At 47.6% G+C, this 25,277-nt stretch overlaps 9 protein-coding genes across 9 annotated transcripts; 4 read left to right on the forward strand and 5 right to left on the reverse strand.

Moving 5' to 3' along the window:
- Positions 1–132: 132 nt before the first annotated feature.
- On the reverse strand, positions 133–1,782 carry PAAG_07033 (hypothetical protein; the record flags this gene model as incomplete). The annotated part of the gene is made up of 3 exons (XM_015846102.1): positions 133–1,518; positions 1,570–1,650; positions 1,744–1,782. The coding sequence occupies 3 exons, from the start codon at positions 1,780–1,782 to the stop codon at positions 133–135; spliced, it is 1,506 nt and encodes a 501-aa protein (XP_015700537.1).
- A 2,125-nt stretch (positions 1,783–3,907) lies between these two features.
- Positions 3,908–4,881, forward strand: PAAG_07035 (hypothetical protein; the record flags this gene model as incomplete). The annotated part of the gene is made up of 4 exons (XM_002791078.2): positions 3,908–3,961; positions 4,024–4,065; positions 4,194–4,643; positions 4,759–4,881. The coding sequence occupies 4 exons, from the start codon at positions 3,908–3,910 to the stop codon at positions 4,879–4,881; spliced, it is 669 nt and encodes a 222-aa protein (XP_002791124.1).
- A 767-nt stretch (positions 4,882–5,648) lies between these two features.
- PAAG_07036 (methylmalonate-semialdehyde dehydrogenase) lies at positions 5,649–7,683 on the reverse strand (the record flags this gene model as incomplete). The annotated part of the gene is made up of 4 exons (XM_002791079.2): positions 5,649–5,841; positions 5,956–6,179; positions 6,269–6,906; positions 6,978–7,683. The coding sequence occupies 4 exons, from the start codon at positions 7,681–7,683 to the stop codon at positions 5,649–5,651; spliced, it is 1,761 nt and encodes a 586-aa protein (XP_002791125.1).
- A 1,398-nt stretch (positions 7,684–9,081) lies between these two features.
- On the reverse strand, positions 9,082–11,124 carry PAAG_07037 (calnexin; the record flags this gene model as incomplete). Its single annotated transcript, XM_002791080.2, has 5 exons — positions 9,082–9,585; positions 9,656–10,309; positions 10,396–10,526; positions 10,592–10,874; positions 10,993–11,124. 5 exons carry the CDS (start codon positions 11,122–11,124, stop codon positions 9,082–9,084), a joined length of 1,704 nt encoding a protein of 567 aa, XP_002791126.1.
- A 1,616-nt stretch (positions 11,125–12,740) lies between these two features.
- Positions 12,741–13,675, forward strand: PAAG_07038 (APAF1-interacting protein; the record flags this gene model as incomplete). Its single annotated transcript, XM_002791081.2, has 3 exons — positions 12,741–12,872; positions 12,981–13,456; positions 13,561–13,675. 3 exons carry the CDS (start codon positions 12,741–12,743, stop codon positions 13,673–13,675), a joined length of 723 nt encoding a protein of 240 aa, XP_002791127.1.
- A 783-nt stretch (positions 13,676–14,458) lies between these two features.
- PAAG_07039 (sorting nexin 3) lies at positions 14,459–16,447 on the forward strand (the record flags this gene model as incomplete). Its single annotated transcript, XM_002791082.2, has 5 exons — positions 14,459–14,519; positions 14,605–15,095; positions 15,182–15,562; positions 15,616–16,218; positions 16,292–16,447. The coding sequence occupies 5 exons, from the start codon at positions 14,459–14,461 to the stop codon at positions 16,445–16,447; spliced, it is 1,692 nt and encodes a 563-aa protein (XP_002791128.2).
- A 667-nt stretch (positions 16,448–17,114) lies between these two features.
- On the reverse strand, positions 17,115–17,654 carry PAAG_07040 (mitochondrial 54S ribosomal protein YmL36; the record flags this gene model as incomplete). Its single annotated transcript, XM_002791083.2, has 1 exon — positions 17,115–17,654. One exon carries the CDS (start codon positions 17,652–17,654, stop codon positions 17,115–17,117), a length of 540 nt encoding a protein of 179 aa, XP_002791129.1.
- Positions 17,655–18,057: 403 nt separating this feature from the next.
- PAAG_07041 (hypothetical protein) lies at positions 18,058–19,125 on the forward strand (the record flags this gene model as incomplete). The annotated part of the gene is made up of 1 exon (XM_015846103.1): positions 18,058–19,125. One exon carries the CDS (start codon positions 18,058–18,060, stop codon positions 19,123–19,125), a length of 1,068 nt encoding a protein of 355 aa, XP_015700538.1.
- A 1,000-nt stretch (positions 19,126–20,125) lies between these two features.
- On the reverse strand, positions 20,126–23,229 carry PAAG_07042 (ubiquitination network signaling protein; the record flags this gene model as incomplete). Its single annotated transcript, XM_015846104.1, has 2 exons — positions 20,126–21,414; positions 21,483–23,229. 2 exons carry the CDS (start codon positions 23,227–23,229, stop codon positions 20,126–20,128), a joined length of 3,036 nt encoding a protein of 1,011 aa, XP_015700539.1.
- Positions 23,230–25,277: the final 2,048 nt, after the last annotated feature.

Raw genomic sequence — 25,277 nt, forward strand, 5'->3', positions numbered from 1 at the left:
TCCACCAATCCTACAGAAGTCCAAAAAAAAAAAAAAAATTAAAAGAAAAAAAAAGAAAAAGAAAAAGAAAAAGAAAGAAAGAAAGGAAAAAAAAAAAAAAAAAAAAAAAAAAAAAAAAAAAAAAACCAAGGACTACCCTCCCAATCCCTCCAACCTAGCCTCCAACCCCCTAATCCACCCCCCAACAACCTCCACATTGCCCCTCATCGTCTCCTCAGCCTCCCTCACCTTCCCCTCCACAGCCCCCAACCCCTCCCTCCACATCTCAATCTCCGTCTTCATCTCTCGCTGCCTCTCCTCCAACGCATCCAAATCCTCCGCAGCTCTGGCAGCGCCCGCGTGGATCGCGCGCAGCGAGCGCAGCCTCTCCAAGACGCTGGGCAGAAGAGGATGGAGGGACGTTATGGTTGGTAAAGTTGTGTACAGCGCTTGGATCTTGGCAGCTTGTTCGCTGGCGGCTGAGTCGGTTTCGGTGGCGGTTAGGGAGGTGAGGGAGGGGGGAGCTTCGGTTGTTGTTGTTGTTGTTGTTGTTGTTGTTGTTGCAGTGTTTGTTGTGGCTGAGGTTGGATGATCGGAGGTAGCAGCTGCGATGCGGGCGGCGATGACTGCGCGGGCGGCTTCGGTTGCCCGGCGGCGGGCGGAGGAGAGGGCATCCGCATCCGCGGTTAGTTTGCGGATGCGAGTTGTTAGAGCTTCGATGTGCGGGGTTGTTACGGTTGAGTGGGCTTGGGAGGGGCCAGCAGGGATAGAGGCGGCGGTTCCTGTTAGAGTGCTAGTGAGGGTGGAGAGTTGTAGTGAGAGGTGGGAGAGGGTTGGGAGGATTGGTTGGGGGCCAGTGTTGTCGTCTGAGGAGTGGGAGATTGGCGTGTTAGGGATGCCTAGGGCGGCTTCGAGGAGAGTAAGACGGGCGTCGAAAGCTGCAGCGTTGGAAAGGAGGCCTGCTGGAACGTCAGATTGGGAAGAGCCGTGCAGCGCTTCATTTCGTTGCTTTGCGGCGTGGATGGCGGAAGGGATGTTGCCTCCTAGTTTTTGAGAAAGCATCTCCTCCGCAGTGACGGGGATCGCACCGTCTCGTGAGAACGTATGGAGGCTATCCAGAGCACGGCTGAGCTCCAGCATGCCGTCGTCCAGTTCCCCCTTGTCGTCGTCCTCTCCTGGGTCGTCCGCGCCAGCGCTGTTTGACTGAGCATTCCGCTGGGCCTTTCGAGTAGCCAATTCTTCCTTCAATTCCTCCGCTTCTCTGCGAAGCCTAGCCAGTTTTCTCTCTAGAGACTCGTCCTCCTCGTCACTGACATCTCCCAGGACTTCTGTTCCGTCTTCCCGCCGCTGTCTCCGCCGGCTCATAGCCTTGTACGACTTCCGTCTGGAGGCAATGCTATCTGAAAAATCGACATCGCGAGCATCTAGACGGGCTGGGAGGAAGTGTGTTCGAGCCTGGTCCGGCTGCAGACGATGACGGTCAATATCCGGGTTTGCGGGCTCATCTTGGAAAGGGGACGGGGAGCGGACGGTGGCAGTCTACGGGGGAGTTAGACGTCGTTTTGTACCCTTGGGAATAAAATACTGGACGTAGCATAAATTGGGGCAACTTGCAGCTAGAGTAGAACCGTCTGTGAGCTCAGGAGTCTCGTAGATGTCTGGAGCTAAATCCTGGTTTGCGGGAAATATAAACCACGGTTAGCTGATGAAGGTACTGAAGCTGTGCGATCAAGGGGCCAAAGGATGCAAGTTGGGTGTTCGCACTAGATCGGGAAGCCCGGCATATTTCTTATTGAAAGCCATTGCTTTGCGTGCCTATATCCTTTGTGCTGTCCGGACCCTCCTCCGTCTGTCCTGAAAGTATAGATGCCGTCGATGTATTGTGCCGTTAACTGGATTGATGACAGCCGGTTGGAGTCACGTGATGGTACTTATGTCAACCCTGCTGCAGCATACAGGAAACAGCAGTGAAAAGGGGAACTATTTTCAACATCATGATGATGATGATGATGATGATGATATCATCTGATAATTATCTGATAACTATAATACCATGAGAAGGGGGCTCAAAGTTTGTTTGTTTGCATCTGGGTGGAATGTGAATCTATTTGTTGCCTCGTCCAGGTGTCCAGTACTACAGAGTTAACTGCCAACTACGGTTAATTGCTGGGTGTGTGAAGCTATTGCTCGCATTTGATTCTGTATCATGCAGGATTTCGGATTTCTCTGCCTTCTGTACTTGCAATCTTATCAGATAAAGGGGTGAACGCAAAAGATTTAAACTCAGCAGTCGAATGGTTTTACCTCCAATTTACCAGATACAAAAGCAAGTCTCATTGCCTGTCATATAGTTGTTACCTACTCGTCCTCCGTCGGTGTTTCAGCAGTCAACGCAGAGGGGAATACTCAGGGTTCTGGCCGGAAACTCGGCTGGACCATTTCAAAGAATTGAAGGCCTCTAATTCGCTTTTTATAAAATTGCTGAAAGAAAATGAAAGATCAATTTCTTCTCTCTATTCTTATTTCTCGTCCCCTCGCCTCTCCCCCCTCGCCCCCACTTTATCCTCTTTTTCTTTCCTCTTGTGCGTAAGATCTCTTCGAATGGCCAGGAGGAGAGTTTCTCTGAATAGCCACAAGCAAGGAGATACAATACGGTAAAAGAACAGAATGAAATGAGATGAGAAGCAATGGCGTGTGTGAGAGAGGGGGAGAGTGGGAGAGGGGGAGGGAGAGTGTCTCCAGCGAGCACGGTCTATAGTTCCCATACACAATGAATGCTGGGTACGGGCGATTGAGACAATAAATAATGCGTGATACAGCAAGGCGGCTGTGTGTATTCACTCCTGTGGCTGGCAATGCAGGCAGTCAGATAAGTCAGTCAAGCTCTCGATCTGTACACCACCTGTCAACAATGCCCAGGTGGTTCCTGGATTGCACGTTCAACCAGATGCATAGCTACTATCCTCGAGCCCCGGGGTGACGCTCTCCCTGCTATGAAGAACTAAAGGGCCACTTCTCTGAAGCTCTGTTTCAGCTGAGGGAATTCTAGATAGCCGCCCTTCAAGAGGACTGTGAGGAGGACGGACTGAGTGCCGGTGGTATGGTGCACATGTGTAAATTAAAAATAGCCACAGGGGTACGACCTCTACCCCTGCAGTGAACCTTGCAATCGGCGAGATCGGTGTAGCTCTTCCCTGGGCTTGGTTACAGACCGCAGAGTTGCCAGAGTGGGTTGTCGTTGTGGATATGGATTTGGGGAGGGAGCAGATCACAGGGCGAGAGGCCATCCATGCAGTGCGTAGTTAATAGCTTGCTCGGACAATACACTCAGAGAATGCCATATGCCAATCGTATTCTTATGGACAACGTAAGGGATAATAGTTAGGGATATTTAGGCCGCCGTAAGTAGTTAACTTGCTACTCTTTAAGTGCTGCACCAGGATAAACTCCACGGTCCGCCAGCCAAGCCGGAGACCAGAAGTGCGCCGAATTCTTTCACCAACGCTCGGCTCTAGCATGTGCCTCCAAGGGCTCCCCCCGGATGCTTCCCCGCGACTTTACACATGATTGCTGGCAGTGATTGGCGCTGTTGTGCATCATAGAAATTGGTAGCTGATTCGACGGCAGATCCCATTTCCGAGGCTCAACCTGGAAGCAATGGCAGACACGATTAGATCCCAACCGTGGGAAGATGAAGCAGCTTGGGTTGCATCGAGATCCGGTCTCCCTGATTTTTTGTATATATCTCAACTGCCAATACCCTCTCACCCGGGGGCCGCATCTTCATCTTCATCATCTGCAGATTCTTTTCTTTTTTTTCCCGTTATTTGATTAAACTTTACTGTGCCTCCTTGCCCTCATATAGTTAATAGTAATCGCCCAATTCTCTGTTCATCCACAATACATCTATACCACCGCCTCGTACACAATGGCTGCCCCAGCTGAATCCACTATCCAGGACCTCAATGGCACCTGGGTCATTGTAATACCCAATTTAAATAAACAAAATTACCAAAAATAAGAAATGCTGACATGGGAATCTAGGACAAGACCCTTTCGAACGACCCCGACGCCATCTTCAAGTTGGTTAGTTCCCCGCCACCACTTCACATGCCCCAAAAGAGCAGCAAAGAAAAGAAAAATGAAATAAAATAAAACGAAACGTTACAACTCGAAGTGACTATTTCAAACTAACCACGCCCACCCACAAACAGCAAGGCCTGTCCTGGCTAACCCGCAAAGCCATCGGCATCGCCACCATAACCCTCAAAGTAACTCAATCCAAAAACCCCGAAACAGGCGACGTGACTCTCGACATCGCCCAGCTCCTCACAGGCGGCCTGAAGGGAACCTCCGAACACCGAGTCCTCAACTGGTCCGAAAAGCCGCACCAGGACCACATCTTCGGTAGCGTCATTGGGCAAAGCCGCTTCGTCAAGGCGGGCGACGCGGACGCGGACGGCAAGCGACGACCTGCCGTCGATGTGCAGACGAAAATTTGCGGGGATGACGATGGCACGCAGGGTGAGGCTGTGGCGAAGTTTTTGAGGGGCGAGATTTTGGCGAATGGCGATTTGACGGACGGGTTTGTGGTTGATGCCGCCAACGAGTATTTTATGCAGAGTTGGGTTCGGAGTCAGGAGAGTGGGTGGACGGGCGAACAGGTATGTTGTCCATATATACACACGTTATTATTGACTATGCTTCCTTCGGATTTTGCTGTTGGCTTAGATGATGCAAGCCGGCTTTTGCTAACATGACGATTTTCTGACCTATTAGATCTGGGGGTTCGAGATGGTTGATGGTGTCAGACGCCATACACGCCGCATCGTCGTTGCTAAAGATGGACAGGTCGAGAAGGTCAGGCTGGTCTATACCTTCGTTGACCGCAGCACCAAGTAGACGGGGATTCTGTTAAAAGTTAATAGCCAGTTTTATGATACCAGGGGATGTGTTTTATATACGCGTTAATGTAGTGCAATATATCCCAATTGTTGCTGGATAGAGTTGAGATCTCAAAATGCCCCTTATTTCCTCGTCGTTTTTGTATCGGTGTACACACATGGATGCGATAGAGATCAGCGCCAAAATTTCTATAAGATGACACTTAGAGCAAGACATGTTTTTCCCCCTCCCTAATATCCAGTTTCTCTCTCACATTTCATAGTGGAATATTAATGTCCAAAATCTGCAAAGTGAACTAATAGAGCCCTCTAACCGTAGATCATTCTTATTGCACCATATCTGCAACATTCTGCGTGGAATAAACAGAAAACACTCTTCTACGGACAATATAATCGTTTTCAATTTTTTTTCATTCTCCATAATTTTTTTTCTCCTGCACTACCTCTCCAAAACCCCTTTGCCGTATACGAGGCATATATACTACGGTATATATATTCGTCTGGCTCAGGTATGTCGGGGCATATTAACATGTGCCTACACCATCCGAAACGAACATCGCACTCATTCGGAAGCATGTTAGTATTGTAGTGTTCATGTACATCCAATCAAAAATAACATCAAGTTATGTATCTCTTATCAAAAGCAGTTTTTGGAAATATATATAGAAAGCAAAACAAACATCACATATATATGTTATATTGCAAACGGTCCAAGAAAACACTAATAAGGGGGTAAAACAAAAAGTGGGGAGAAAAGGAGAGAAATTAACTATGCGTAGGCATCACGACGCTCGCCTTTGTATTAACCGCATCCTCACTGCGCCACAGACTTGTGACAGTCTTCTGCTGTGTGTAGAATTGCAAGCCGGGTTTGCCATAGAAGGTGTTCGCGCCGCCCCCAGCGATGCTCTTCTTGTTACCTGTGAAGGAGAACATGGGGAGGGGGACGGGGATGGGACTATTTAATTTAATTGGTGTTAGTGTATATTATCTTTCGTAGTTCACTGGTACACTTGGGAATGTGGGCGGGAATACTAGCAGCAATACTCTTGCTGTTTGGGGGAAACCATACACATTAATACCAATCTGGCCCGCCTCAAGCTCGCGCTGGAACTTAGTGGCAGTGGGGCCTGAGCAGGTGAAGACAGCAGCGCCGTTGCCGTATTCATTCGCGTTGATGAGGGAGATGGCCTCGTCGATGGTTTCGACTTCGAGGCAGACGAGGACGGGGCCGAAGATTTCTTCCTTGTAGCAGCGCATGTGTGGCTTTACGTTGGTGATGATTGTTGGACCGACCTTGAAGGTAAGGGTGTATTAGGTTAGTTAAATTGCGATGATGAAAGGAGAAAAATGGGAGCTTTGCTCAGTGGAATTCATTTGCTTACCCAGTTGCCATTGGGGTATTTCGCAGGCTTGTATCCACGACCATCAAGTAGGATAGTAGCACCCTCTTTCCCAGCACTAGCAATGAGGTCCTCAATTCGTTTCTTGCTCTCAGGGCTGATGACCGGTCCCAAATCGGCACCTTCTTCAAAACCACCGTTGACCTTCAGAGCCTTGGCTCGCTCAGCAATTTCCGGGAGCCACTCCTTAGTCTCCCCAACCATGACGAGGGTGCTCAATGCCATGCATCGTTGTCCAGCAGCACCAAACGCAGCACCAGTGATGGCGTTCAAGGCGTGGTTCTTGTTGCAATCCGGCAAGACGGCAGCATGGTTCTTGGCGCCCAAGTTGGCCTGGACTCGTTTTCCGTTGGCAGACCCACGGGTGTAGATGTATTCACCGGCACGGTTGCTGCCAACAAAGCTGATAGCCTTGATGGCAGGCTCGTCGAGTATGAAGTCGACTGTCTTTGCGGAACCGTGGATGACGTTGATAACTCCGTTGGGGAATCCGGCTTCCTTGGCGAGTTCAGCAAGAATCATGGCAGCTCCGGGATCGCGCTCGGATGGCTTGAGAATCAAGCAGTTGCCGGTGACTGTGGCTGTGGGGATGGACCAGAGGGGAATCATAGCAGGGAAGTCTTGTATAAAAGTTAGCAAACCAGGAATATATCGTAGTTTAAGAAGGTAGTAGGAAAGCTAGATCACATACTGAACGGGCAAATGGCCGCAACCACACCCAATGGCTCTCTATAGCTCCTCGTCTCCATATCCTTAGCAACCTCCAGCACCTCACCGGTGATCTGTGTGGTGATGCCGCAGGCAGTCTCAGCAACCTGCAGGCCTCTCAGCACATCACCCTTAGCATCTGCAAAGGTCTTCCCTTGCTCAAGAGTGATGCTAGCAGCCAGACGATCCCAATTTGCGCGGATCAAATTGACGAACTTGAAGATGATCTGCTGTCTGGCCATGATGCTGGTGCTGCGCCATGCGGGGAATGCCTTCTGGGCACTCTCAACGGCGGCGCGCAGTTCCGCATCTGTGCTTTGGGGCACGCGGGTGACGAGGTTGTTGGTCGCCGGGTCATGCAGGTCGATCCATGAGGTGGCGCTGGAGGGGAGGAATTTGTTATCGATAAAGTTGCAGGTGTCGACGGGGCTGGAGATAGGTGCATGGCTTGTGGGATAGTTGTCAGCTGGGTAAGGGGCAGATGCGGAGGCAGGGCTCAGGTGCTGGGCTGTGGCGTGTAATCTGCGAACTGCAGTGTGGGATCTAGAGGCAGTTGCGGCCATTCTACTTGTTGTGCTGGTTGTGCTGGCTGTGATGCTGCGGGTGGTGGCGAAGGGGATGCGGGTAGAGATCGATTGGCGGGTGGTGAAGGTGGGAATGGACCGAGCAACGGAACGACGGGCAGCCATAGCAACTAGACGAGGTAATATTACAGACACACACACACACACACACAGAGAGAGAGAGAGAGAGAGAGAGAAGGTAGAAGGATAGATATATGATTGTAGGTATTGTAAGTGTTAGGAGGTGAGGTTGAGGTTGAGGTTTGAAGTTGAGGCTTGTTATCTAAGGTGATGATATATGTACCCTTGGGTTCAGCAAAGCGCTTTGCCGCGGTCTTTTCCAGTCAGTCAGACGCCAACAAATCCACACTTTTAACATAAATGCTACGTTACGCTCTTTGCTCGCTTGAGTTGACAGGACAGGTCCATGTCGCTGCTCGGCCGCAAGGCTATCATGCCATTATATATGGGTGAATCCCGCGACAGAAGGGGTGGGATTTTTAATTCTATTATTTGTTTGTCGAAACTGTTTTATACAAATAATTGGTTTAGCACTTTTTATATCTTTCCCCAGGATTTTCCCCAACATAAAAAGACAGCTGTTGGCTATGTTTTCTCCGGCTAAATAACTTTTCTATCTCGTTCTGTTCTGCCCCCACTCCGAAGAGCAGATATTTTTTGTGGGTATGGTCCATACTTGGAAGACGGCTAATTTTATGGTGCAACAGTACTGATGGCAGCCTCTAGCTAGAAGATACAATTCAAAGCGAAATAAATTTAAAATTAAAAAGGGAAGATATATACAAAGAATATAGCCATTCAGCCCGAGAACTTTCTCTCATCCTTCGCTTTGGATTACTTCCTGTTTCCAGGCACACCGGTAATTGAAAATAAGCATGAGAGTAAAAGAGAAAGAGATTAAATGGAACAGGAAATGGGAAAATGGAAACAGAGGAAGTTGAAGAAAATGGTAAAGATGACAGCTAACTTAACGAATCAACAACTGGCTTCAAGCGAAAACAATCGAAGAGGGGAACAATATGGAATGAAAAGAGTTCCATTTTTATATGCTTGATACGGCAAAAAAGGAGGCATAGAAAAGAATAAAACCGATACATGCAAAGACCATTGCAGAGGAACTTCTCCCATGTAAGAAGAGAGAAATACAGAACAACAGAACAGAAATTCACGAATTTTAGGTTATTCTTCTACGGACATAACAAGAAAATAGTGATACATCTTTACCTTCACCTTTGCACTTCCATGTTTTGTAGGTGTGGGGAATGTTATGTTTTATTTAATTTTTTTTTTTTTTTTGGTTCATTTCTTTGCTCTCTTGTTCTGGGTTTTTATATGATTTCCTTGGTTGGCATCAAGGTATCTCTTTTAGGTGGACGGGAGACATCATCCTGGATAGGCTTACAACAACATTGTTGCCCAGTCCTTCCTCCCACACCTCACCTCTCACCCTCACCCTCACTCTCACTCTTCCTCGCCAGGCGGGTATCTCAAAAATAAAACAACTTACTCATTATTAGCCTTGCCCGATCTTCGCGTAGCTGCCCCCTTCACATTATCCGCCGTAGTGCTAACTGCCTCCGCAGCCTTCTCCTTGGAAGCACCATCCTTCTCCTTTCCATCCACCTTTTTCGCAACAGCGGGTGCTGGGGCAGGACTGCTGAGGCCAATCGCACCGACAATGATGAGGGCAAGAGTGATGACAAGAGCACCCAGACCTCCAGCGACCTCCGGAACGCTTTTGGCTGCCTGCACGGGATCCTTACGCGCAATGCTGATGAAGAGATTGATCTTCTCACGTACGAATTGTACGGGAGCCTCCTTGAAGCTGACAAAGGAGCTGTCCTTCTCATCATCCTTGGGGCGTGTGGCTTCCTCTTCCGCAACCTCGATTGGGTGTTTGATGTCCCAGGTCTCTGACTTGAGTTTCTGCGCATCTTCGATTGAGTGGCCGATGTAGATGTTGTTGAAGAGAATGTCGTTTTGCATGGTCCAGATTTCGAATCCGATCTATAATGATCCCATTTCGTTAGCATATGGTCATTACTCTCCATCATTGGTGTAGTTCTAGAAAACTTACAGCACCCATAGGTTCGAAGTTAGCGGGAGTCTTGTCTTCGAAGTAGTTGGGATTGGGGATTTTGCGCGGCGTCCATGGTCCCTTGTAGGCCGGATTATCGATCATAGGAGGGGTCCATTTGCCCTTGTAGTCTGGGTTTTTCTTCATAGGTGCCTCCCATTTGCCACAGCCAGACACTTCGCTGCACTTGGGGTTGGGAATTGTCGGGGCTGCCCAATCTCCGTCTTCTTCATCATCCCAGTCCTCAGGCTTCTGAGCCTCTGGGTCAGGAATGCTATCAGGTTCACTATCCAGCCAGTCATCAGGCTTGGTTGCTTCAGTATCTATAATCTCGTAGGGCGCATCCTCGTCCCAGTCATCGGGCTTGGTAGCGGTGGGATCGGGGATACGAGTTTCATCAACCCAGTCCTTTGGCTTCTTGTCTTCAGGGTCATCAATTTCCTTTTGAGGATTGACAGCGGGGCTAAAGTCTTCAAGCAGTGTGCCATTCTTCACGGCTTCACCGTCGATCAAGATCTGGAAGGACTGATCTGGCTTGACGATCAAGGTATACAGAGTGGACAGCTTGCTGACACGGGCGGCTGGTGGGTTCTTCAGGTGCTTCTCTTCGTACTCGCCAGTCTTTGGGTTCTTGTGTCTGAAGATGAAATGGACCTGTATCGCAGCATATTAATACCACGTGCCTAATTCGACACCGCTTTTTTTTGTTTGGGGGGGGGGAGGGGTTCGGGAAAACATACTTTATTGGTAACTCCACACTTGTCGGGTCCAAACATGATCACATATGGGGAAGCGTTCGAGAATTCCTCAGCGTGGAGCTTCTTGTTATCCTGGAGAAGCTTCATGTAGGCGCCACCGCAATTGAGACCGTCTGTTAATCTGTCAGCAATCGAAGAACCACGCGCCAAAAAAGGAGTAGCCAGTGCTGCGACATACTCTGAAGCTTAACTTCATATTGAACCACTAGGGTATTGCCCTTGTTATCAATCTTCTTGGGGAACTTGGCTGAAATGGCATGATGGGCGGCGGCATTCTTGATCACCAAGCCCTTGTCGCCCTTCATGCCGTTGAAGACATGTGGCTCCTCGACGGCCCAAGTTCCAACATAAGCCCAGTCCTCCTCTGATGATGAGTCCTGCTTCTTGGCATGAGAGGGTGTCCACCGTGTCTCCCAATCGTCGGTGAATTGCTCGAGGAATGGAGCTTTGAGAGTAGTGGGCTACATGTACGTACGGTACATCGCAAACACAAACGGGGTTAGCTTCTTTCTTCGCAGTTGGTGTACGCATAAATTTTTCGATTTTTGCGAGCTGGGAGCTGGGAGCTGGAGGACGTACAGTGAAAAGAGGTTTCTCAATCACGGAAGATGTGGATGAGGGCTTTCCCTCAACCTCATCCTCCGCATGGACATTGCCAATGAGAGCTATGGAGGTTAGGATAAGCGACGCCAGAGAAGCGTTAAGACGCATTGTGTAGAAGAGCCTCTCTACGAGGATACCAAGGCAAGATTGAAATCAACCGAGAAAAGGGGTGGGGTAAGGCGATAAACTACAGGGCAAGAAGATGGGGACTCTGGAACTGGAGGAGGAAGAGAAGAAGCGTGGAGGTTATAGGTTATTATATAGAGGGGGAAAAGGTTCTCACGGAGAAGGTTAGTTAAAGGTGGCCTCTTTTGGAGCAAGGAGGTTGGGGTATGGTAAGGCCCGGTAATTTTACGGGGACTTGACGGAAGATTTCCTATGACTAAGCAAATTTGTGGGAAGGCGGTCCACACAAACACTTCATCCAATTAGGTGCAGCCCCGTTGCGGAGAAATCTGGAGACGCTGGGAATGTTCGAGAATATTACTGGCTGTGGGGGTTTACTCGGTAATAAGGTTGGTATTTTATCCGCAGCTTCATATCATATTTATTTATAACCTTGGCATTTTCAAAACCTTCTTCTAGGTAATGATACAATTAATTATAATCAAAACGGAGGACCAACCCAACCCAATTCTTATTTATATTCACATTCTCCCATACTTGGTATTTGCCATGGCTGCCAGGATATCCCATCTACCAGCTCATGCCAGGCCAGGCCATTGCGCCAAGTCTAGCTGATTGTCATTCTCATTTCTTCGTTTAGAGCACTCCTTGAATGTGAGGATTCTGAGGAACCATACCTATGGAGTAATACATTGATATCACCTTGACATTGACATGAAAGCCACTCACCATGTTGTAGAAGAAGATATGGACAATGTCACTGTTTTAATTCTCGTTAGCTCAGCATGTTTCCCTTCTGTTTTGTTGAACGCCAACTATCATGGCACATACTCAATGAAGCAGTTTTGGATGAAAGCTCCAGGGCTCTCATTTGAAATGGCCTTATCTCAACTGCAAATGCAGATTGCTTTGGAACAGTATTCATATACATACAGGGTAACGCTTATAATCCGAGATCTCCTAACTTTGATAACGCTTGAGTCCCGCTGGTATCATCCGATTTAACATGCGGGGAAACTAATGAAAGATTTAGATGGTTTTAGCTGGAGATCCTGTTTGGAGATTTGAAATGTTGCCGCCTCGCCCTGTATGACATATATCAATCACGGGGTGCGGTAATCACTTCAAGATCTCTAAAGGTGAAAAGGTATGCCAATGGAATCGAACCCGTTTTACCCAATTGTTTAACATGCAAGCTAAGAGGATTGTGTTTATGGGTTATGCCTCAGTGCACACTGGCTGTTCTGCCAGGAACTTGAAGAAAAGAAGCGGTGCCTCTCATTCTACCTGCGCGCTGATATCCCATACAGTGTGAGCATATGGATAGAGCGTTCCATCGTCACATATTCTTGCCTCTGGATTGCCATATTATTCCAAATTTTGTACGGTAATTTTAGAACATGGACGTTGATTTGGCTCATGGCTGGCTTCCCGATGGCGTGGTGTTGTTGATTGGGCGGCGACAAGCTTTGGTGGCTACTTAGTGTGGGAGATCTGGCGCCAACCTGAGCTTGCTCCCTAACTTTTATTTTATCACCCTGCAATATCTACAAGTTAAGTGACTGAACAAACGAGATTCCAACCTTCCAACCTTTAAAATGTCAGATATCAAGGACGGAAACAATGACCATCTCGTACAGTCCGATGACCCTGAGCATCCCGCAAATTTAATACCAGCGCTCTGCCGCAATTTCTACAGCCATGGCTGGGTAACTGGCACTGGAGGCGGGGTAAGCTGGAAAAAAAAAAATTATCGCATTTCAGAGCTTTTGCTATCATATATGACCAGTTCCCCCCTCAAAAACTGATCAAGAGCAAATTGTCTCCATCAAATATAGGCCTCCATCAAACGTGACAATCACATCTTCATAGCACCATCCGGCGTGCAGAAGGAACTAATCCAACCCCACAACATCTTCGTCCTCTCCTTTCCGACCCCCAAATACCCCCCCTCCGCCCGCCAATATATCCGCAAACCACTCAAGTTGAACCCATCCGCCTGCACACCTCTCTTCCTAGCGGCCTTCGAACGCGGAGCTGGATGCTGCATCCATACACATTCCCAATGGGCGGTGCTTGTGACGCTGCTTGTGGAGCGGGAGAAGGGCCCCGAGGGTTGCTTTGAGATTAGCAACATTGAGCAAATCAAGGGCATCCCTAGGGGCAAAGGTAAGGGCATGATGGGGTTCTTTGATACGTTGAAGATCCCTATTATTGAAAATACGGCATTTGAGGAGGATTTGACGCAGAGTCTTGAGGAGGCTATGGAGATGTATCCGGATACCTATGCGGTTTTGGTTCGGAGACATGGCATGTGAGTTATATGATATATACTCTATTTACTTTTGATATCCTCTTGGCCCAGGTGCGTGCCAGTTACGTTCGTCGTTCACATTCTGACCTCTTCTTTTTTGGTAGATATGTTTGGGGAGACGATGTCGCAAAGGCCAAGACGCAATGCGAAAGCTTGGATTATCTTTTCCAGCTTGCAGTTGAAATGCATAGACTTGGTCTGCCTTGGGTGAAATCGTGATGCGTCGTGGGATTCGGCAAGTGGATAACCAGCTGCATCGCAATTTCTGAGTACACGGCGATGCGGATTAATGTTTGTTCAGAAATAATCCAGTTAAATTTGATGGAGTGATGACATGCTAAGTAACGGCCTATACAATTATTCCCCTTATTCCCATTTCGGTTTATGGAAGGATAGATACTTGGTGATCGGAATTGTCTGCATATCCTTGACCAGAATTAGACATCGCTTAATACCGTGAACCTCCTACAATGGATGTGTCAGAGAGGAGGATGTTTTCAACAGAATCCTATCTGGATTACTTCGGGTGCTTAAAAAAACACAAATATGAGATATTTTAGGGCACAAATGAGATATCCACAATCGAATAATGATATTTCAAACTTTTGTTCAATGTATCTTTAGATCGGTTGTAGATTCCTCAATATCTAAGATATATGCTTTTCTTTGTATCAGATTAAAATACGCTTCTGTAATTTCGGTATTGTTTGACGCAGTGGGTAAAAATAAGATTACCGTACGGAAACAACATCCGCTGTGCTTGATCCGACCTGGCCCAGGAAAGCTTCGAGCGATTTCCTGCACCATCCACACCAACGGCGGAACACTACCGGTTTCCCTGCTGGTTGTTGAAAATCATATTCAATTTGTTTAGTTTGCTCAGCATACTCCAGGTCCTCCGAAATATGGATCTAGAAGGGGGCGACTCGCCGTGGGGTGGTAAGCTAGGCAAACATTTATATCCCCCTTCTATGTAACTACCATCCAGATGCATATCTAACCATGGCATTGACAGATGTTCCCTCCCAGTCTACTCCCACCGAAGCCACAGAATCTTCTTCTGGTATGCAGTTTATCATCCTCCCCAGTGAACCCGATCACACCATCAAGTATGGAAATCCATGTTGACTCTCAATGGCTGTCTCTAGCGAAGGATGACGAACTTACCCCCCAAGCAAGATTAACCACCCGCCGATCACCACAAAGCAGAGTACCACGAACAACTCGCAAAATCAACGCGCAGGCCACCAGGCTTGAAGCCGTTGATGACTCTCTCGATCCGCTCGGCCCGTTGGGTGACAAGTCCTTCTCGACCCCCTCAAATCCCAACCAAGGACCCACGCCACCCCGAAAAGAACCTTTCTCCGGTAGAAATGTCCGTCCTACCTCATCGAGATCCCAATCAGCAACTGGCGGATTGATGGACTCGGTTGATTTGAACGATGAGGAACAGATGGCACGTTCGCGAATGAAAGAACCTCCTCCAGTTCAGTCTCCGGTTGATGCACCAAAACGTCAAACGCAGCCTAGCATGCCTATCGAGCAGGCTGCGAAGCCATCATTTGAGATCACGGTTGGTGATCCGCATAAAGTTGGGGATATCACCAGCAGTCACATTGTATATCAAGTTAGGACGAAGGTATATACAGCGCCTTTATACCTCGAGAATCCAATCACTGCATTCGACGAAGTTACCTAACTCATTCATTTTTTTTCTTTTCTTAGACTACATCTAAAGCGTATCGACAACCTGAATTCACTGTCAGCAGGCGGTATCGAGATTTCCTATGGCTGTACAATTCGTTGCACGGTAACAATCCTGGAGTGGTTGTTCCCCCGCCTCCAGAAAAGCAGGCTGTTGGTCGATTCGATACGAACTTTGTTGAATCACGGCGAGCCGCATTAGAACGTATGCTCAACAAAGTCGCCGCGCACCACATATTACAACACGATGGGGATCTTAAGATCTTTCTGGAAAGCGACACCTTCAATCTCGACGTGAAGAACAAGGAAAACCGCGAACCAGATATAGGGCAAAGTAAGGGCATGTTCAGCTCATTAGGTATATCAGTTGGTGGTCCGGGCAAATTTATTGAACATGACGATGTGTGTTAACCCTAAGGGCGATTTACTTCTTATTAGGTACTAACTCTAAGTAGTGGTTTCATGACCGCAAATTATACCTCGACGCCCTTGAGAACCAGCTGAAGGGGTTGATGAAGGCAATTGATACAGTTGTTGCGCAACGAAAGGGCCTGGCTGAGGCTGCTAATGACTTCTCAGCATCACTCCATTCCCTTGCAACGGTGGAACTTTCTCCCACCCTCTCCGGCCCCCTCGAGGGTCTTTCAGATCTGCAATTACGAATAAAGGAACTCTACGAGCGCCAAGCCCAGCAAGATATTTTAACATTAGGAATTACAGTTGATGAATATATCCGGATCATTGGAAGTGTGAAGGCGGCCTTTTCTCAGCGGCAAAAATCGTTTCATAGCTGGCACGCTGCTGAGTCTGAACTACAGAAGCGGAAAAATGCGCAGGACAAATTGCTTCGACAGGGCAAGTCTCAGCAGGATCGATTGAATCAGGCTGCTGCAGATGTCGCGGATGCGGAGAGGAAGGTACACCAGTCCCGACTTTTGTTCGAGGACATGGGTAGAGTGATGCGGAATGAGCTGGAGAAGTTTGAAAAGGAGAAGGTGGAGGACTTCAAATCTGGTGTTGAAACGTTTTTGGAGAGTGCTGTTGAAGCTCAGAAGGAGGTTAGATCGCACCAACTTAACCCTCTCAGCCTTCCGAGTGCTTGTCAAAATACTAACGTCATTAATTTTGTAGTTGATTGAACTTTGGGAGACGTTCCTCCTGCAGCTCGATGCTGACGACGATGCCAACGCTTACTTCACGCCTGTCCCCACGAATTTAGAATCGAGACCTGGCACTTCTGATGGAGGACAAGAGGTTCAACCTACTGCAACAGAACAAGAGTCGTAATTAACAGCATTTATTACCTCCCTCCGATTTCTGTTTTTGTTCATATCTACCGTAGAGCGGGAAGCAAATTTGACGACCCTCAGACCTATCATGCTTTAGTTTATGTTTATACATGTACTTCCAAATAATTCAATTTTGCTTTAACAGATTTTATTTCCCGTTCAGTTTATTTTTGCCCGTCTCTTTCGTTGTACTAACAGGCTCTATCAGTTGCGAAAGTAAGTTTTCGGTGTTGACATGCTGACTTGGGCATTTATTATGTCGGACAGTCCCATCACGTGACATATTTCTACCATATAAATAGTCGTTCTCGTAGTTAGCAACTATTCAATCAACCAAGCTTGCCATTCTGTCATATTATACTTTTGGATGTCTTTGGTGCATATCTTTGGTGCATAATGGTATCTCCAACACTTATCTCAAATCCACTGGAGACCTGGCATGAATCGAGAGTAGTAGGCAGGTCAACGTATTAATAGCGTATCCCACAGAAATGTATATATGATGTACAGTACAATATTGGAACGTCACCGCAAAAAAAATACTCCATATATTCATACAATGCAATATCTCCCAAATGAAAACGGAAAATCACAGCAGAAAAAAAAAATATAAAATTTGAAGAGCCAATAACCGAAGAAGAGAAAACCCAATTAACCCTCTTGGTTTATTTCTTCCCTTTACCCTTCTCCTTCTCCTGCTGAGCCCCCTCACCCCCTTCCTCCTGTCCAAACGAAGTAATCAAATCCAACAAATTATCCTCCTCCTCATCCTCCTCAAACTCAAACTCCACGGCACCCTCCTCAACCTTCTCAACCCTGCCCTGCTTCGAAGAATCCCCTCCAGCGACAGCAGCTGTCTCCGCAACGACCGTATTCACCGCATCCCAACTCCGACCGAACTTGCTTCTGAACGCCGCCAACCGTCCCGCCTCGTCCTCCTCAACATTTCGCAGCTTCTCGCTCGATGGATTCCATAGTGGTGCATTGCGCGTGTCTCGCGTGGAGCGGTAGACGGCTAGTGGGGAGGTGGTGCGGTGAGTGAAGGTACTGCCGTCCGAGAGGGTTATCAGCTGTGTAAAGGTGTATGGCCGCTTAGGTCGTCGAAGGAGAGTTGCGTGTCTGCATTGTGTGCAGATGAAGGTTGTTCTGCTGGGATTGGAGAGGGCTGTGGTGGAGGTGTGGCGGATGGGGAGATGGAGGGACATCGTTGGTTGCGCGAGCGATTGGGGGTTGGCTTGATGTTCCTTTTGTATTCCGCGACAGGAGTATGTTGGAATTGAGGTTTCAGTTCCGAGGCTGAGATGTTCAATTGGGCGTAATGCGGAAGGGGGGCGATTGTGGAGACGTGTATCTCTTCTGGCATTTTAGTTGAAGTCGTAGAATTAACTAGTTAGTTCCTTTGGGAGTTAATTAATGGCTTATATAAGCGCATTTTCAGGAATCCTGTTCCAACTCTATTCTTCAACGTCCCTCTACTAACAGTCCAGAAAAGAGAAGACACAATGACCCCAATTGCCTAGAGGTTGGAGGAGTAGTTATAATTTTTTTCATTCTGAAAGATGAATGGCGGTAATAAATGCACCGTTTGGACCTTGACGATTCAGGAAGATGTTGTCGGGCTGTTGCCCGAGTTTCCGTGCTCGACGTTCTCTCTTCCAATTGCTCCGTAGCACAAAACCGCTGCATCGACCTGGACATCATGGGCAGCTAATCTCTTCCCCGACGAGATATCACTTACTCCGATCCTACGGGTTGTTGCGGACGATTCTATCAAAGCATGCCGTAAGCATTACAGATTCAATCAGCCCAGTACTACCCCGTCGAATTCCGCGGGTAACAGAGATATCTCCTCAGGACACGACAAAACCACCACAGACTGTCAAGCACCGCATAGGTTATTATGCTTCGCAGACCAACGTTGCTAAAAACGCAGTCGTCATCGACGAGGATGTTGATGAAGTTCCTCAACCAACAGCGGAAGCCACCGCGCGGACGGAGAATGGGGATTCCAAAGTTGACATCGGCGACCAAGTCCGTCTTCTTATGCGCCGAGTCCCCCACCCTGTCGCGATAATTACATCCACAAATCCAGCTGCCCCCACAGCACAAACTTCCTTTCGTGGAATGACAGTCTCCTCCTTCAACACTGTTACCCTATACCCAGAAACCATTGTCTCATTCAACGTAAAACTCCCCTCTGAAACTTTCAATGCCATCTGCTCCTCGTCCCGTTTCCTCGTGCACCTTTTGGCCCCCGCAGATGCGACTGCACGTCTAGCCCGGGACTTCTCTCAGGGAAATGCCCATGTCATGCTCAACGATGAGAGGGATCGGTTTTATAAGTTCGTCTCAATAAGTGCGGGAGATGATGATCGACTACCTTCGATTGCGGAGGGGGAGCCACCTCGTTTGACCTTGATAAATTCCAAGGGGGGCCCTATTACGAGGTCTTCTGTGGATTACTTCCCGTTTATATTTGAATGCCGGTACCTTCCGCAGAGCGTGAAAGTCGGCAATCACGTCGTTGTACTAGGGCGGGTAGTCAATATTATCCATAAAGAAGCAGATGAGCATCGCGATCAGGTGAACGTGCATTCTCCAGAGCATTTATGCTTATCATATGCGGACACCCGATTCTGGAAAATTGGAGAGAATATTGATATTATAGATTCATAATCAATCATGGTTTGGAAATGGGTTGACAGGGCAGTATTTCTATATAATCTAGACTGAGGGTATATATGTGCAGGCATGGGTTGGCATTGTTCACTGAGCACTTTTGTTTGTAAACTCACTACCGTATTTAAATAGTTTGAATGATTCAAGTCACGTACTGTATACCCCTATTTTAACAAGGTTCTACATGATTATCTCTATCATATCGTATAACGGCGGTCCTAACCCATCGTTGTAGATGTTTGCCTCTCTAATGAAAGGAGGGTTACGAATCTCAGAGGACAGCAATACGGGGTAAGTCCAACAAGTCATCTATGGACACCAAGGGACGAAACAAAGAATCAGAGAAAGAGGTGTCTATATCGAACAACGAATGATGGATAAATATATTCGCTCGAGTTGTCTGTCTGATGCCTAGACGGTGATGTGGTGAAAATCAAGGGTGTGTGAAAAGTGCTTTTGGGTCTGCTTTCTTCTCCACTGTCTGTCTTTGGAGGTAATGGGTGGATTATTCTTCTCATATTGTCCTTTGGCTTAAAGAGTCACGCCAGCCTTTGGTAGGGAGGGTTTCCCTTTCCCAATGCTTTTCCTTTTTACTCTGAAATTCTGTCCAATCAAGCAGACAGGAAACAAAACCAAGGGGGCTATCAACATGTATGTGCATGTGCAAGGTGTTTGTATGTCTAATATGCGCTGCAATCAAAACTTGGAGAGGTATCTAATCCATAAAGTTGGTCCCGGTGTTGAAAGCGATAATGGCTTGGTTCCTGAAGGATGAATAGAGGGATAGTGGTAATGGAAGATGGCGGAATGAGGTAGAGAGCAATGACAAATATACAGACACCTATCAAGAGCAGCTGTCAAACACAAGCCATCTGAGATGCTGGACAGGGTAAGTAAGGCGGCAGATGTAATGTTAGGTCAACAAAGCAAGCAAAACTGATAACAACCGAAATGGTGTTGCCGCGTAGGCAGAGCGGAAGCAGTTGACGTTGCAAAATTATCCATTCCAAGTCGGGTTTTCCCGATTTGACTGAGGGCTTCCACTTCCACTTCCGCTGCCGCTGCCGCTACCACTGACACTGCCTTGACTACCAGATCTGGTAAACTTGCGAGTACCTCGTCCGAAATTCGCTACGCCTCTTTGGCTCGTTTCCCCTATAGAATCAGGAGAACCTCCCGGTCTTGATACTATGATTTGATCTGCTAGCATGCTTCCACCGGAAAAATTAGATAGTGATCGATGTCGCTGAGAAGTGGGTTCCGGTCCAGAGAACGGGTCGGGAGTGGCCAATGGAGAGGAAGGGTATGGTTGCTGCTCCACATGCGCCAAATGCGAATATCCTGCAACAGGGGACATCGAAGCCTGAAGATCAGCGAAATCTCCCTTTTCATTGGTACCAAATGTTGGGTAAATTGGGCCCGAATTAGATCTCGTAGTTGAGGGAATTGCCGACATCGTGGACGTCCGGCTTTCAAAAGCTGGCGGGTTGGTACCTGGCAGATTGCCTTCAGGGGTGAGAGGACCGCTATTAATGAGCATTTGTTGCTGTTGTTGCTGCTGGAAGGCTTGTTCGATGGCCGAGGCTTGTTGCCAGAGGTGGGTTGTGCGAATCTGATAATCCTGAACTGATCGAGTAATGCTAGTTAATTGATCATAGAAGCTTTCTTCGATCCCTGCACGTTCACGTTCCTTTGCAAGTTGTTCTGCTGCTCTTCGTTCCCGCTCATTGAGACCCTGATTGTTGGCGCTCGTAATGCGTTCATGCTGTTCTGTCAATCTTTGCTGGCGCCCTTGGAGACGTTCACGCTTCTGGATAACCGAGGCTAGCTCTGACTTGACTGAAGATATACTCCTACTGGCAACGATCCTTGCAGTGTCCACTTCTTCCTTGAGCGATTTCACACGATCCATCTCCTGATCTAAAGAAGTTTTCCGTGAATTCCACTCTTCTAATTCCTCATCAGGGACAGTTTCCAGATTGCGTAACTGAGCATCGATTGTGGCAGTAGCTTCTTCTGTTTGTTTTATAGTCCGTTTAAGTTGTAGCAACCTCTGCCTCAGTCGATTCTCATCAGAACCACTGCTGAGACGATTTGTGAAACTATCGACCTCCTTTTTCAACTTGGAAATAAGGAGCTTGTGATCGTTTTTTGACCTTTTCAGGCGCGCACGACGTTCGCTTAACTTAGCCTCGGCGTTGACAATAGAATTTTTGATGGTAGTGGTGGGAGAAGAAGGGTGGAGGGATTGTCGGGGCGATGGTGAAATATTAGAGATAGAAAGTGCTGCAAGGTACGTCAGTCTCTCTACAGAGAAAGAGAAAGAGGCATGTATATATAGTGGATGATTTTACCTTGGTCTGCGTCGGGAAGCGGTGGTGTTTTCACACTCATAACACAGATAGTTTCATCGGTACCATGCCGGATGAAGCTGCAAGTATAGGCACAATCTGGCGCTAACCTAGAAATCTCACCTCTCCAGTGGACAAGCGACGGCTCCCCAGATTTGTTAAGTACCCTGGAAAGTGTAACAGGGGCCCAGTGGGCGCCATTGACTCTTACATAAAAAGGTTCCGAACAAACACCTTGATCGCTAGTTTCGTCATAAAAAGCATCATCCATCTGAACAAAATCGCTTGCCGCGAACTTAATCGAGGAATTATCGACTTGTGTAATCCATATAAATCCATCATTCAAAGGAGCTCCTTCGACATCATCCTCAGTGACTGGATGGTGAGTAGCCGACCATATCCCATTCCGGGAATGGTCATACTCTCGCATCACAGTGACTTTGGTGCTTGCTAAAGCAGCCCAAAATGGTTGCCTACTTCGCACTTGATTTGCTTGCCTTCGTCTTTTCTTTGCACTGGAAAGTCGTTCTCGGTTTTCTTTTAGTACCGTTGGCCCCGCAAGGGAGCCATCATTCGTCAACATAGATGAACCACTTGTAGCGGATTCGAAAGTAGACAAATCGACATGGGTTTGCGAGCCAGCAGATGCCTCTGTATCAGTTCGTTTTCCTGGTTTCGACGGAGGAAGAGTGCGGTTTTTGGCCATAGAACGCCTTGCCATAGCAGTCCCTGCCTGGGCAAGGATATGGACTGCAAGGAGACTTCGTAACCAACTTGGAGGAGATGGGGGCTCTTTCCGTCGGAATTCTTGAGGAACCAAGTGAGAATATTGAGCAAGGGTATCCGTAGTAATTAGTTTTGCCGACAAAAGGTGACCTATGACAAAGTCTTGGATGCCTTTACTGCGCAGGACATGCACGATCAGGACCATCATGACACAAAACGCATTAACTCCTTCATTTTTGCCCGAACTCCCTCCTCCCATTGTAATCGCGACCTGGACCTGAGCGAGATCTATTGCAAAATTCTGTGCCCATGTCCACATAAACAAGCCCCATACTAAAAGACAAAATCCATCCATTGCGATCATCGTAGAGAGTGAGGGAGTCCCAGCGGGTCCTTGGAAAATGTCGAAATTCGACGTCAACACATTCGTAGAAACGCCAGCAGGAGGCATGAAGGTCAACGACGCAAACAAGAACTGGACGAGGGTCAAAACGATCGGTGGTAGTTGTAGGAGAAATATGAGGATGGCGACAGTGTCATACATCGGGCATGACTTGAGGATGGTAGATGCAAGGGAAAATGGATTTACAGAGTTTGGCGGGGATGTTTTTTTCACGGAAGCGGTAGTCCCTCCTCCTGTTTTGTCTGTGTTTGCTGGTGTTTGCTTATCAAATGTTTTGCCCGGCAAAACTCCTCCGTTAGTCGATGTTGGTGAGTACGAATGTCCGTTCGACATGGCCGCGGTGACCTTCCCATATCCGCTTGCCTGGGCTTGTCCGTTGGATTCCATCTTTGACGACTCCGTTGGTCCATCCAGGGCGTTGTCCTCCCCAGATTCTATTGATTGTTGTTGGTCTGTGGAATTGGCATGCGAGGGCAGTGCGGGCGGGTGTACACCATTAAAATTGCCATTCAGGTGGCCATTTGACTTTGGCTTGGCCAGCTTTCTCCCAGAAACAGCGAAACCGTTCTCATGTCGATTTCCGTGATGAATCTTCCTGCCTGTGCCTCCTGGTCGTCGCATGGACGAGGGATTCCGATATGCCAGGTCCCAATCCACTTGGCAGGCGTGGGCCAAGGAAATGGACAACTGGTGAGGATCTGAGAGGGTGAGAGAATAACCGGTCGAAGAGAGGATGGAACGAGAGGATGGAACAAAATGGATGGAACGAGAGAATAGAAGTAGCAAGGGGTTAAAAAGTAACGCAGTTTGCAGTGGATATTTCAATGTAATTCCGCGGTGATGGGCTGGTGGCCTGGAGAGAAAATGAAGTTGGGTCTTTCAGCAGCCAGTTTCAAAGGAGAAAGTCTTGGCGAGGCTTTGGCGGGTAGCGAGCAACCGGGAACCGTATCGTATGGTTCCTGTATCTATACCTGTGCCTCTGTGTAGGTGCTGTGTAATCTACGGTACAGCCCTGTCGGTGGAAAAGAGTTAGGACATAATATTACCGGCTAGATTGATAGATCTTAATTTCAGTCTCCACCCTTGGACGCCCTGGGTCAGCGTCACCGAAATATCCATGGATAACTCGACCTCCCTGCCTCCCTAGGTATATATGCAGGCAATCGGCTTCTGTGTAGTATGTAAAACACCATTACACAGCATTGCTGCATTCAATACAGGTTGTATACGCTCCAATACATTACATTACTTCCGCGGTTTTATGATTCCCAATGACTAAGCTATTCTTTTAGTTTAACTTAGGTAGTTAGTTAGCCCCAGCAAAATTTTGTTTGCCTTCTTCCTTAAAGGTGTGTATGCAGTAGTTATACTAAATGCTTTTCCGCACCAGCCAAACAATTCAAATGACAATGCTTCTAAACACTTCTGGGTAACACGCATTTTCGGATCGCAGATGCACAAGGAAACTGGCATTGCTGTGTTCCGAGGACCGCAGATCTGGTCATTTGTCAGAGCAGGCTGGCGCTATTGGTCGCGCAACCCGAGGCTCAAAACTAATGTGGATACAGCTACGCTAAAATGCCCAAGATCTGCTAAAAACTCCTCTACATGCATCGTTTTGAGGGAAGTCTGCCAAGGCTGGTAAAGCAATTGAAACCTTAGTTGAGTCAGTGGACTGACTCCATGAGCAGTCTCAAGGAGGATAAAGTGTTATGAGTACTATGAATACGAAAAACTAGCTAACATAACTCCCTACCGAGCCGGCCACCCAACCGTCAGCCATCATAACCACGGTGCATCAACTATTTAATTTGAATTGCAATTATTAACAACAATTTTAGGGTTAGACTATAATAACCTAGATCAAGGCGGGCACTCGATCGAGTCGCTTCAGTAATCCCATACTCTCGAGTCCCGCTGCAGCAATTTCTCAGCGCCTCTCACTCCTCCCGATATATATACTCAGTTGAGCCATCAACTAATAATATGGAGCTTTCTCAGTAGCTAAATAACCATGGGTTCTTTCCCAAAGCCAGCATTTTGTGCTTTTGGGTTTGTTTGCAAGCCAAAGAAGCAGGTTGGCTATAAATGTGTTCGAATTTCTACCCAATGCACTACCATGGATTGCGTCGCAACATGGGCCTAAGTGCCATGGGCTTCCTTTAACTTCTGGCTTTTGGATCAGCCAGTGAATAATCATTGCTGATAATATTTTTGATCAATAAACAAGTTATTAGTGATTGGGGGGGTGGGTGCAGGTTGAGATGGGATGCAACACGTCAACGACCTCTGGCATCAATGACGATAAGAAATAAGGCAGAAAATAACCCAAGTGGGGCTGTGTGGTATGATAGTTTTCAAACACAGCTTATTCTAATTGCCCCTCCTCCATCTCCGTCAATGGATATTCTGTTTGAATCGAATCCAGTTTAGGTTGTGTTGGGCGCACGATGTTGGTCCTGCCCATCCGTTTGCAATAGCTGTTTACTGCGGGGCAGCCAGATCTGCAGTGTGCCATGCTGGCATGCGACTCTCCTGTTGGATCCTACATAATTAACCGCGTATGGCAATCCTCTTAGCGGTTGATGTGAAATATGACCAGATATGCTTCCTTGCTTCCTTGGAGAATGCTTGAAATAACTGTACCATAAAGAGTGCCTTTTCCAGAT

This window comes from Paracoccidioides lutzii, assembly GCF_000150705.2.
Source record: "Paracoccidioides lutzii Pb01 unplaced genomic scaffold supercont2.21, whole genome shotgun sequence".
NCBI lineage: Eukaryota > Fungi > Ascomycota > Eurotiomycetes > Onygenales > Ajellomycetaceae > Paracoccidioides > Paracoccidioides lutzii.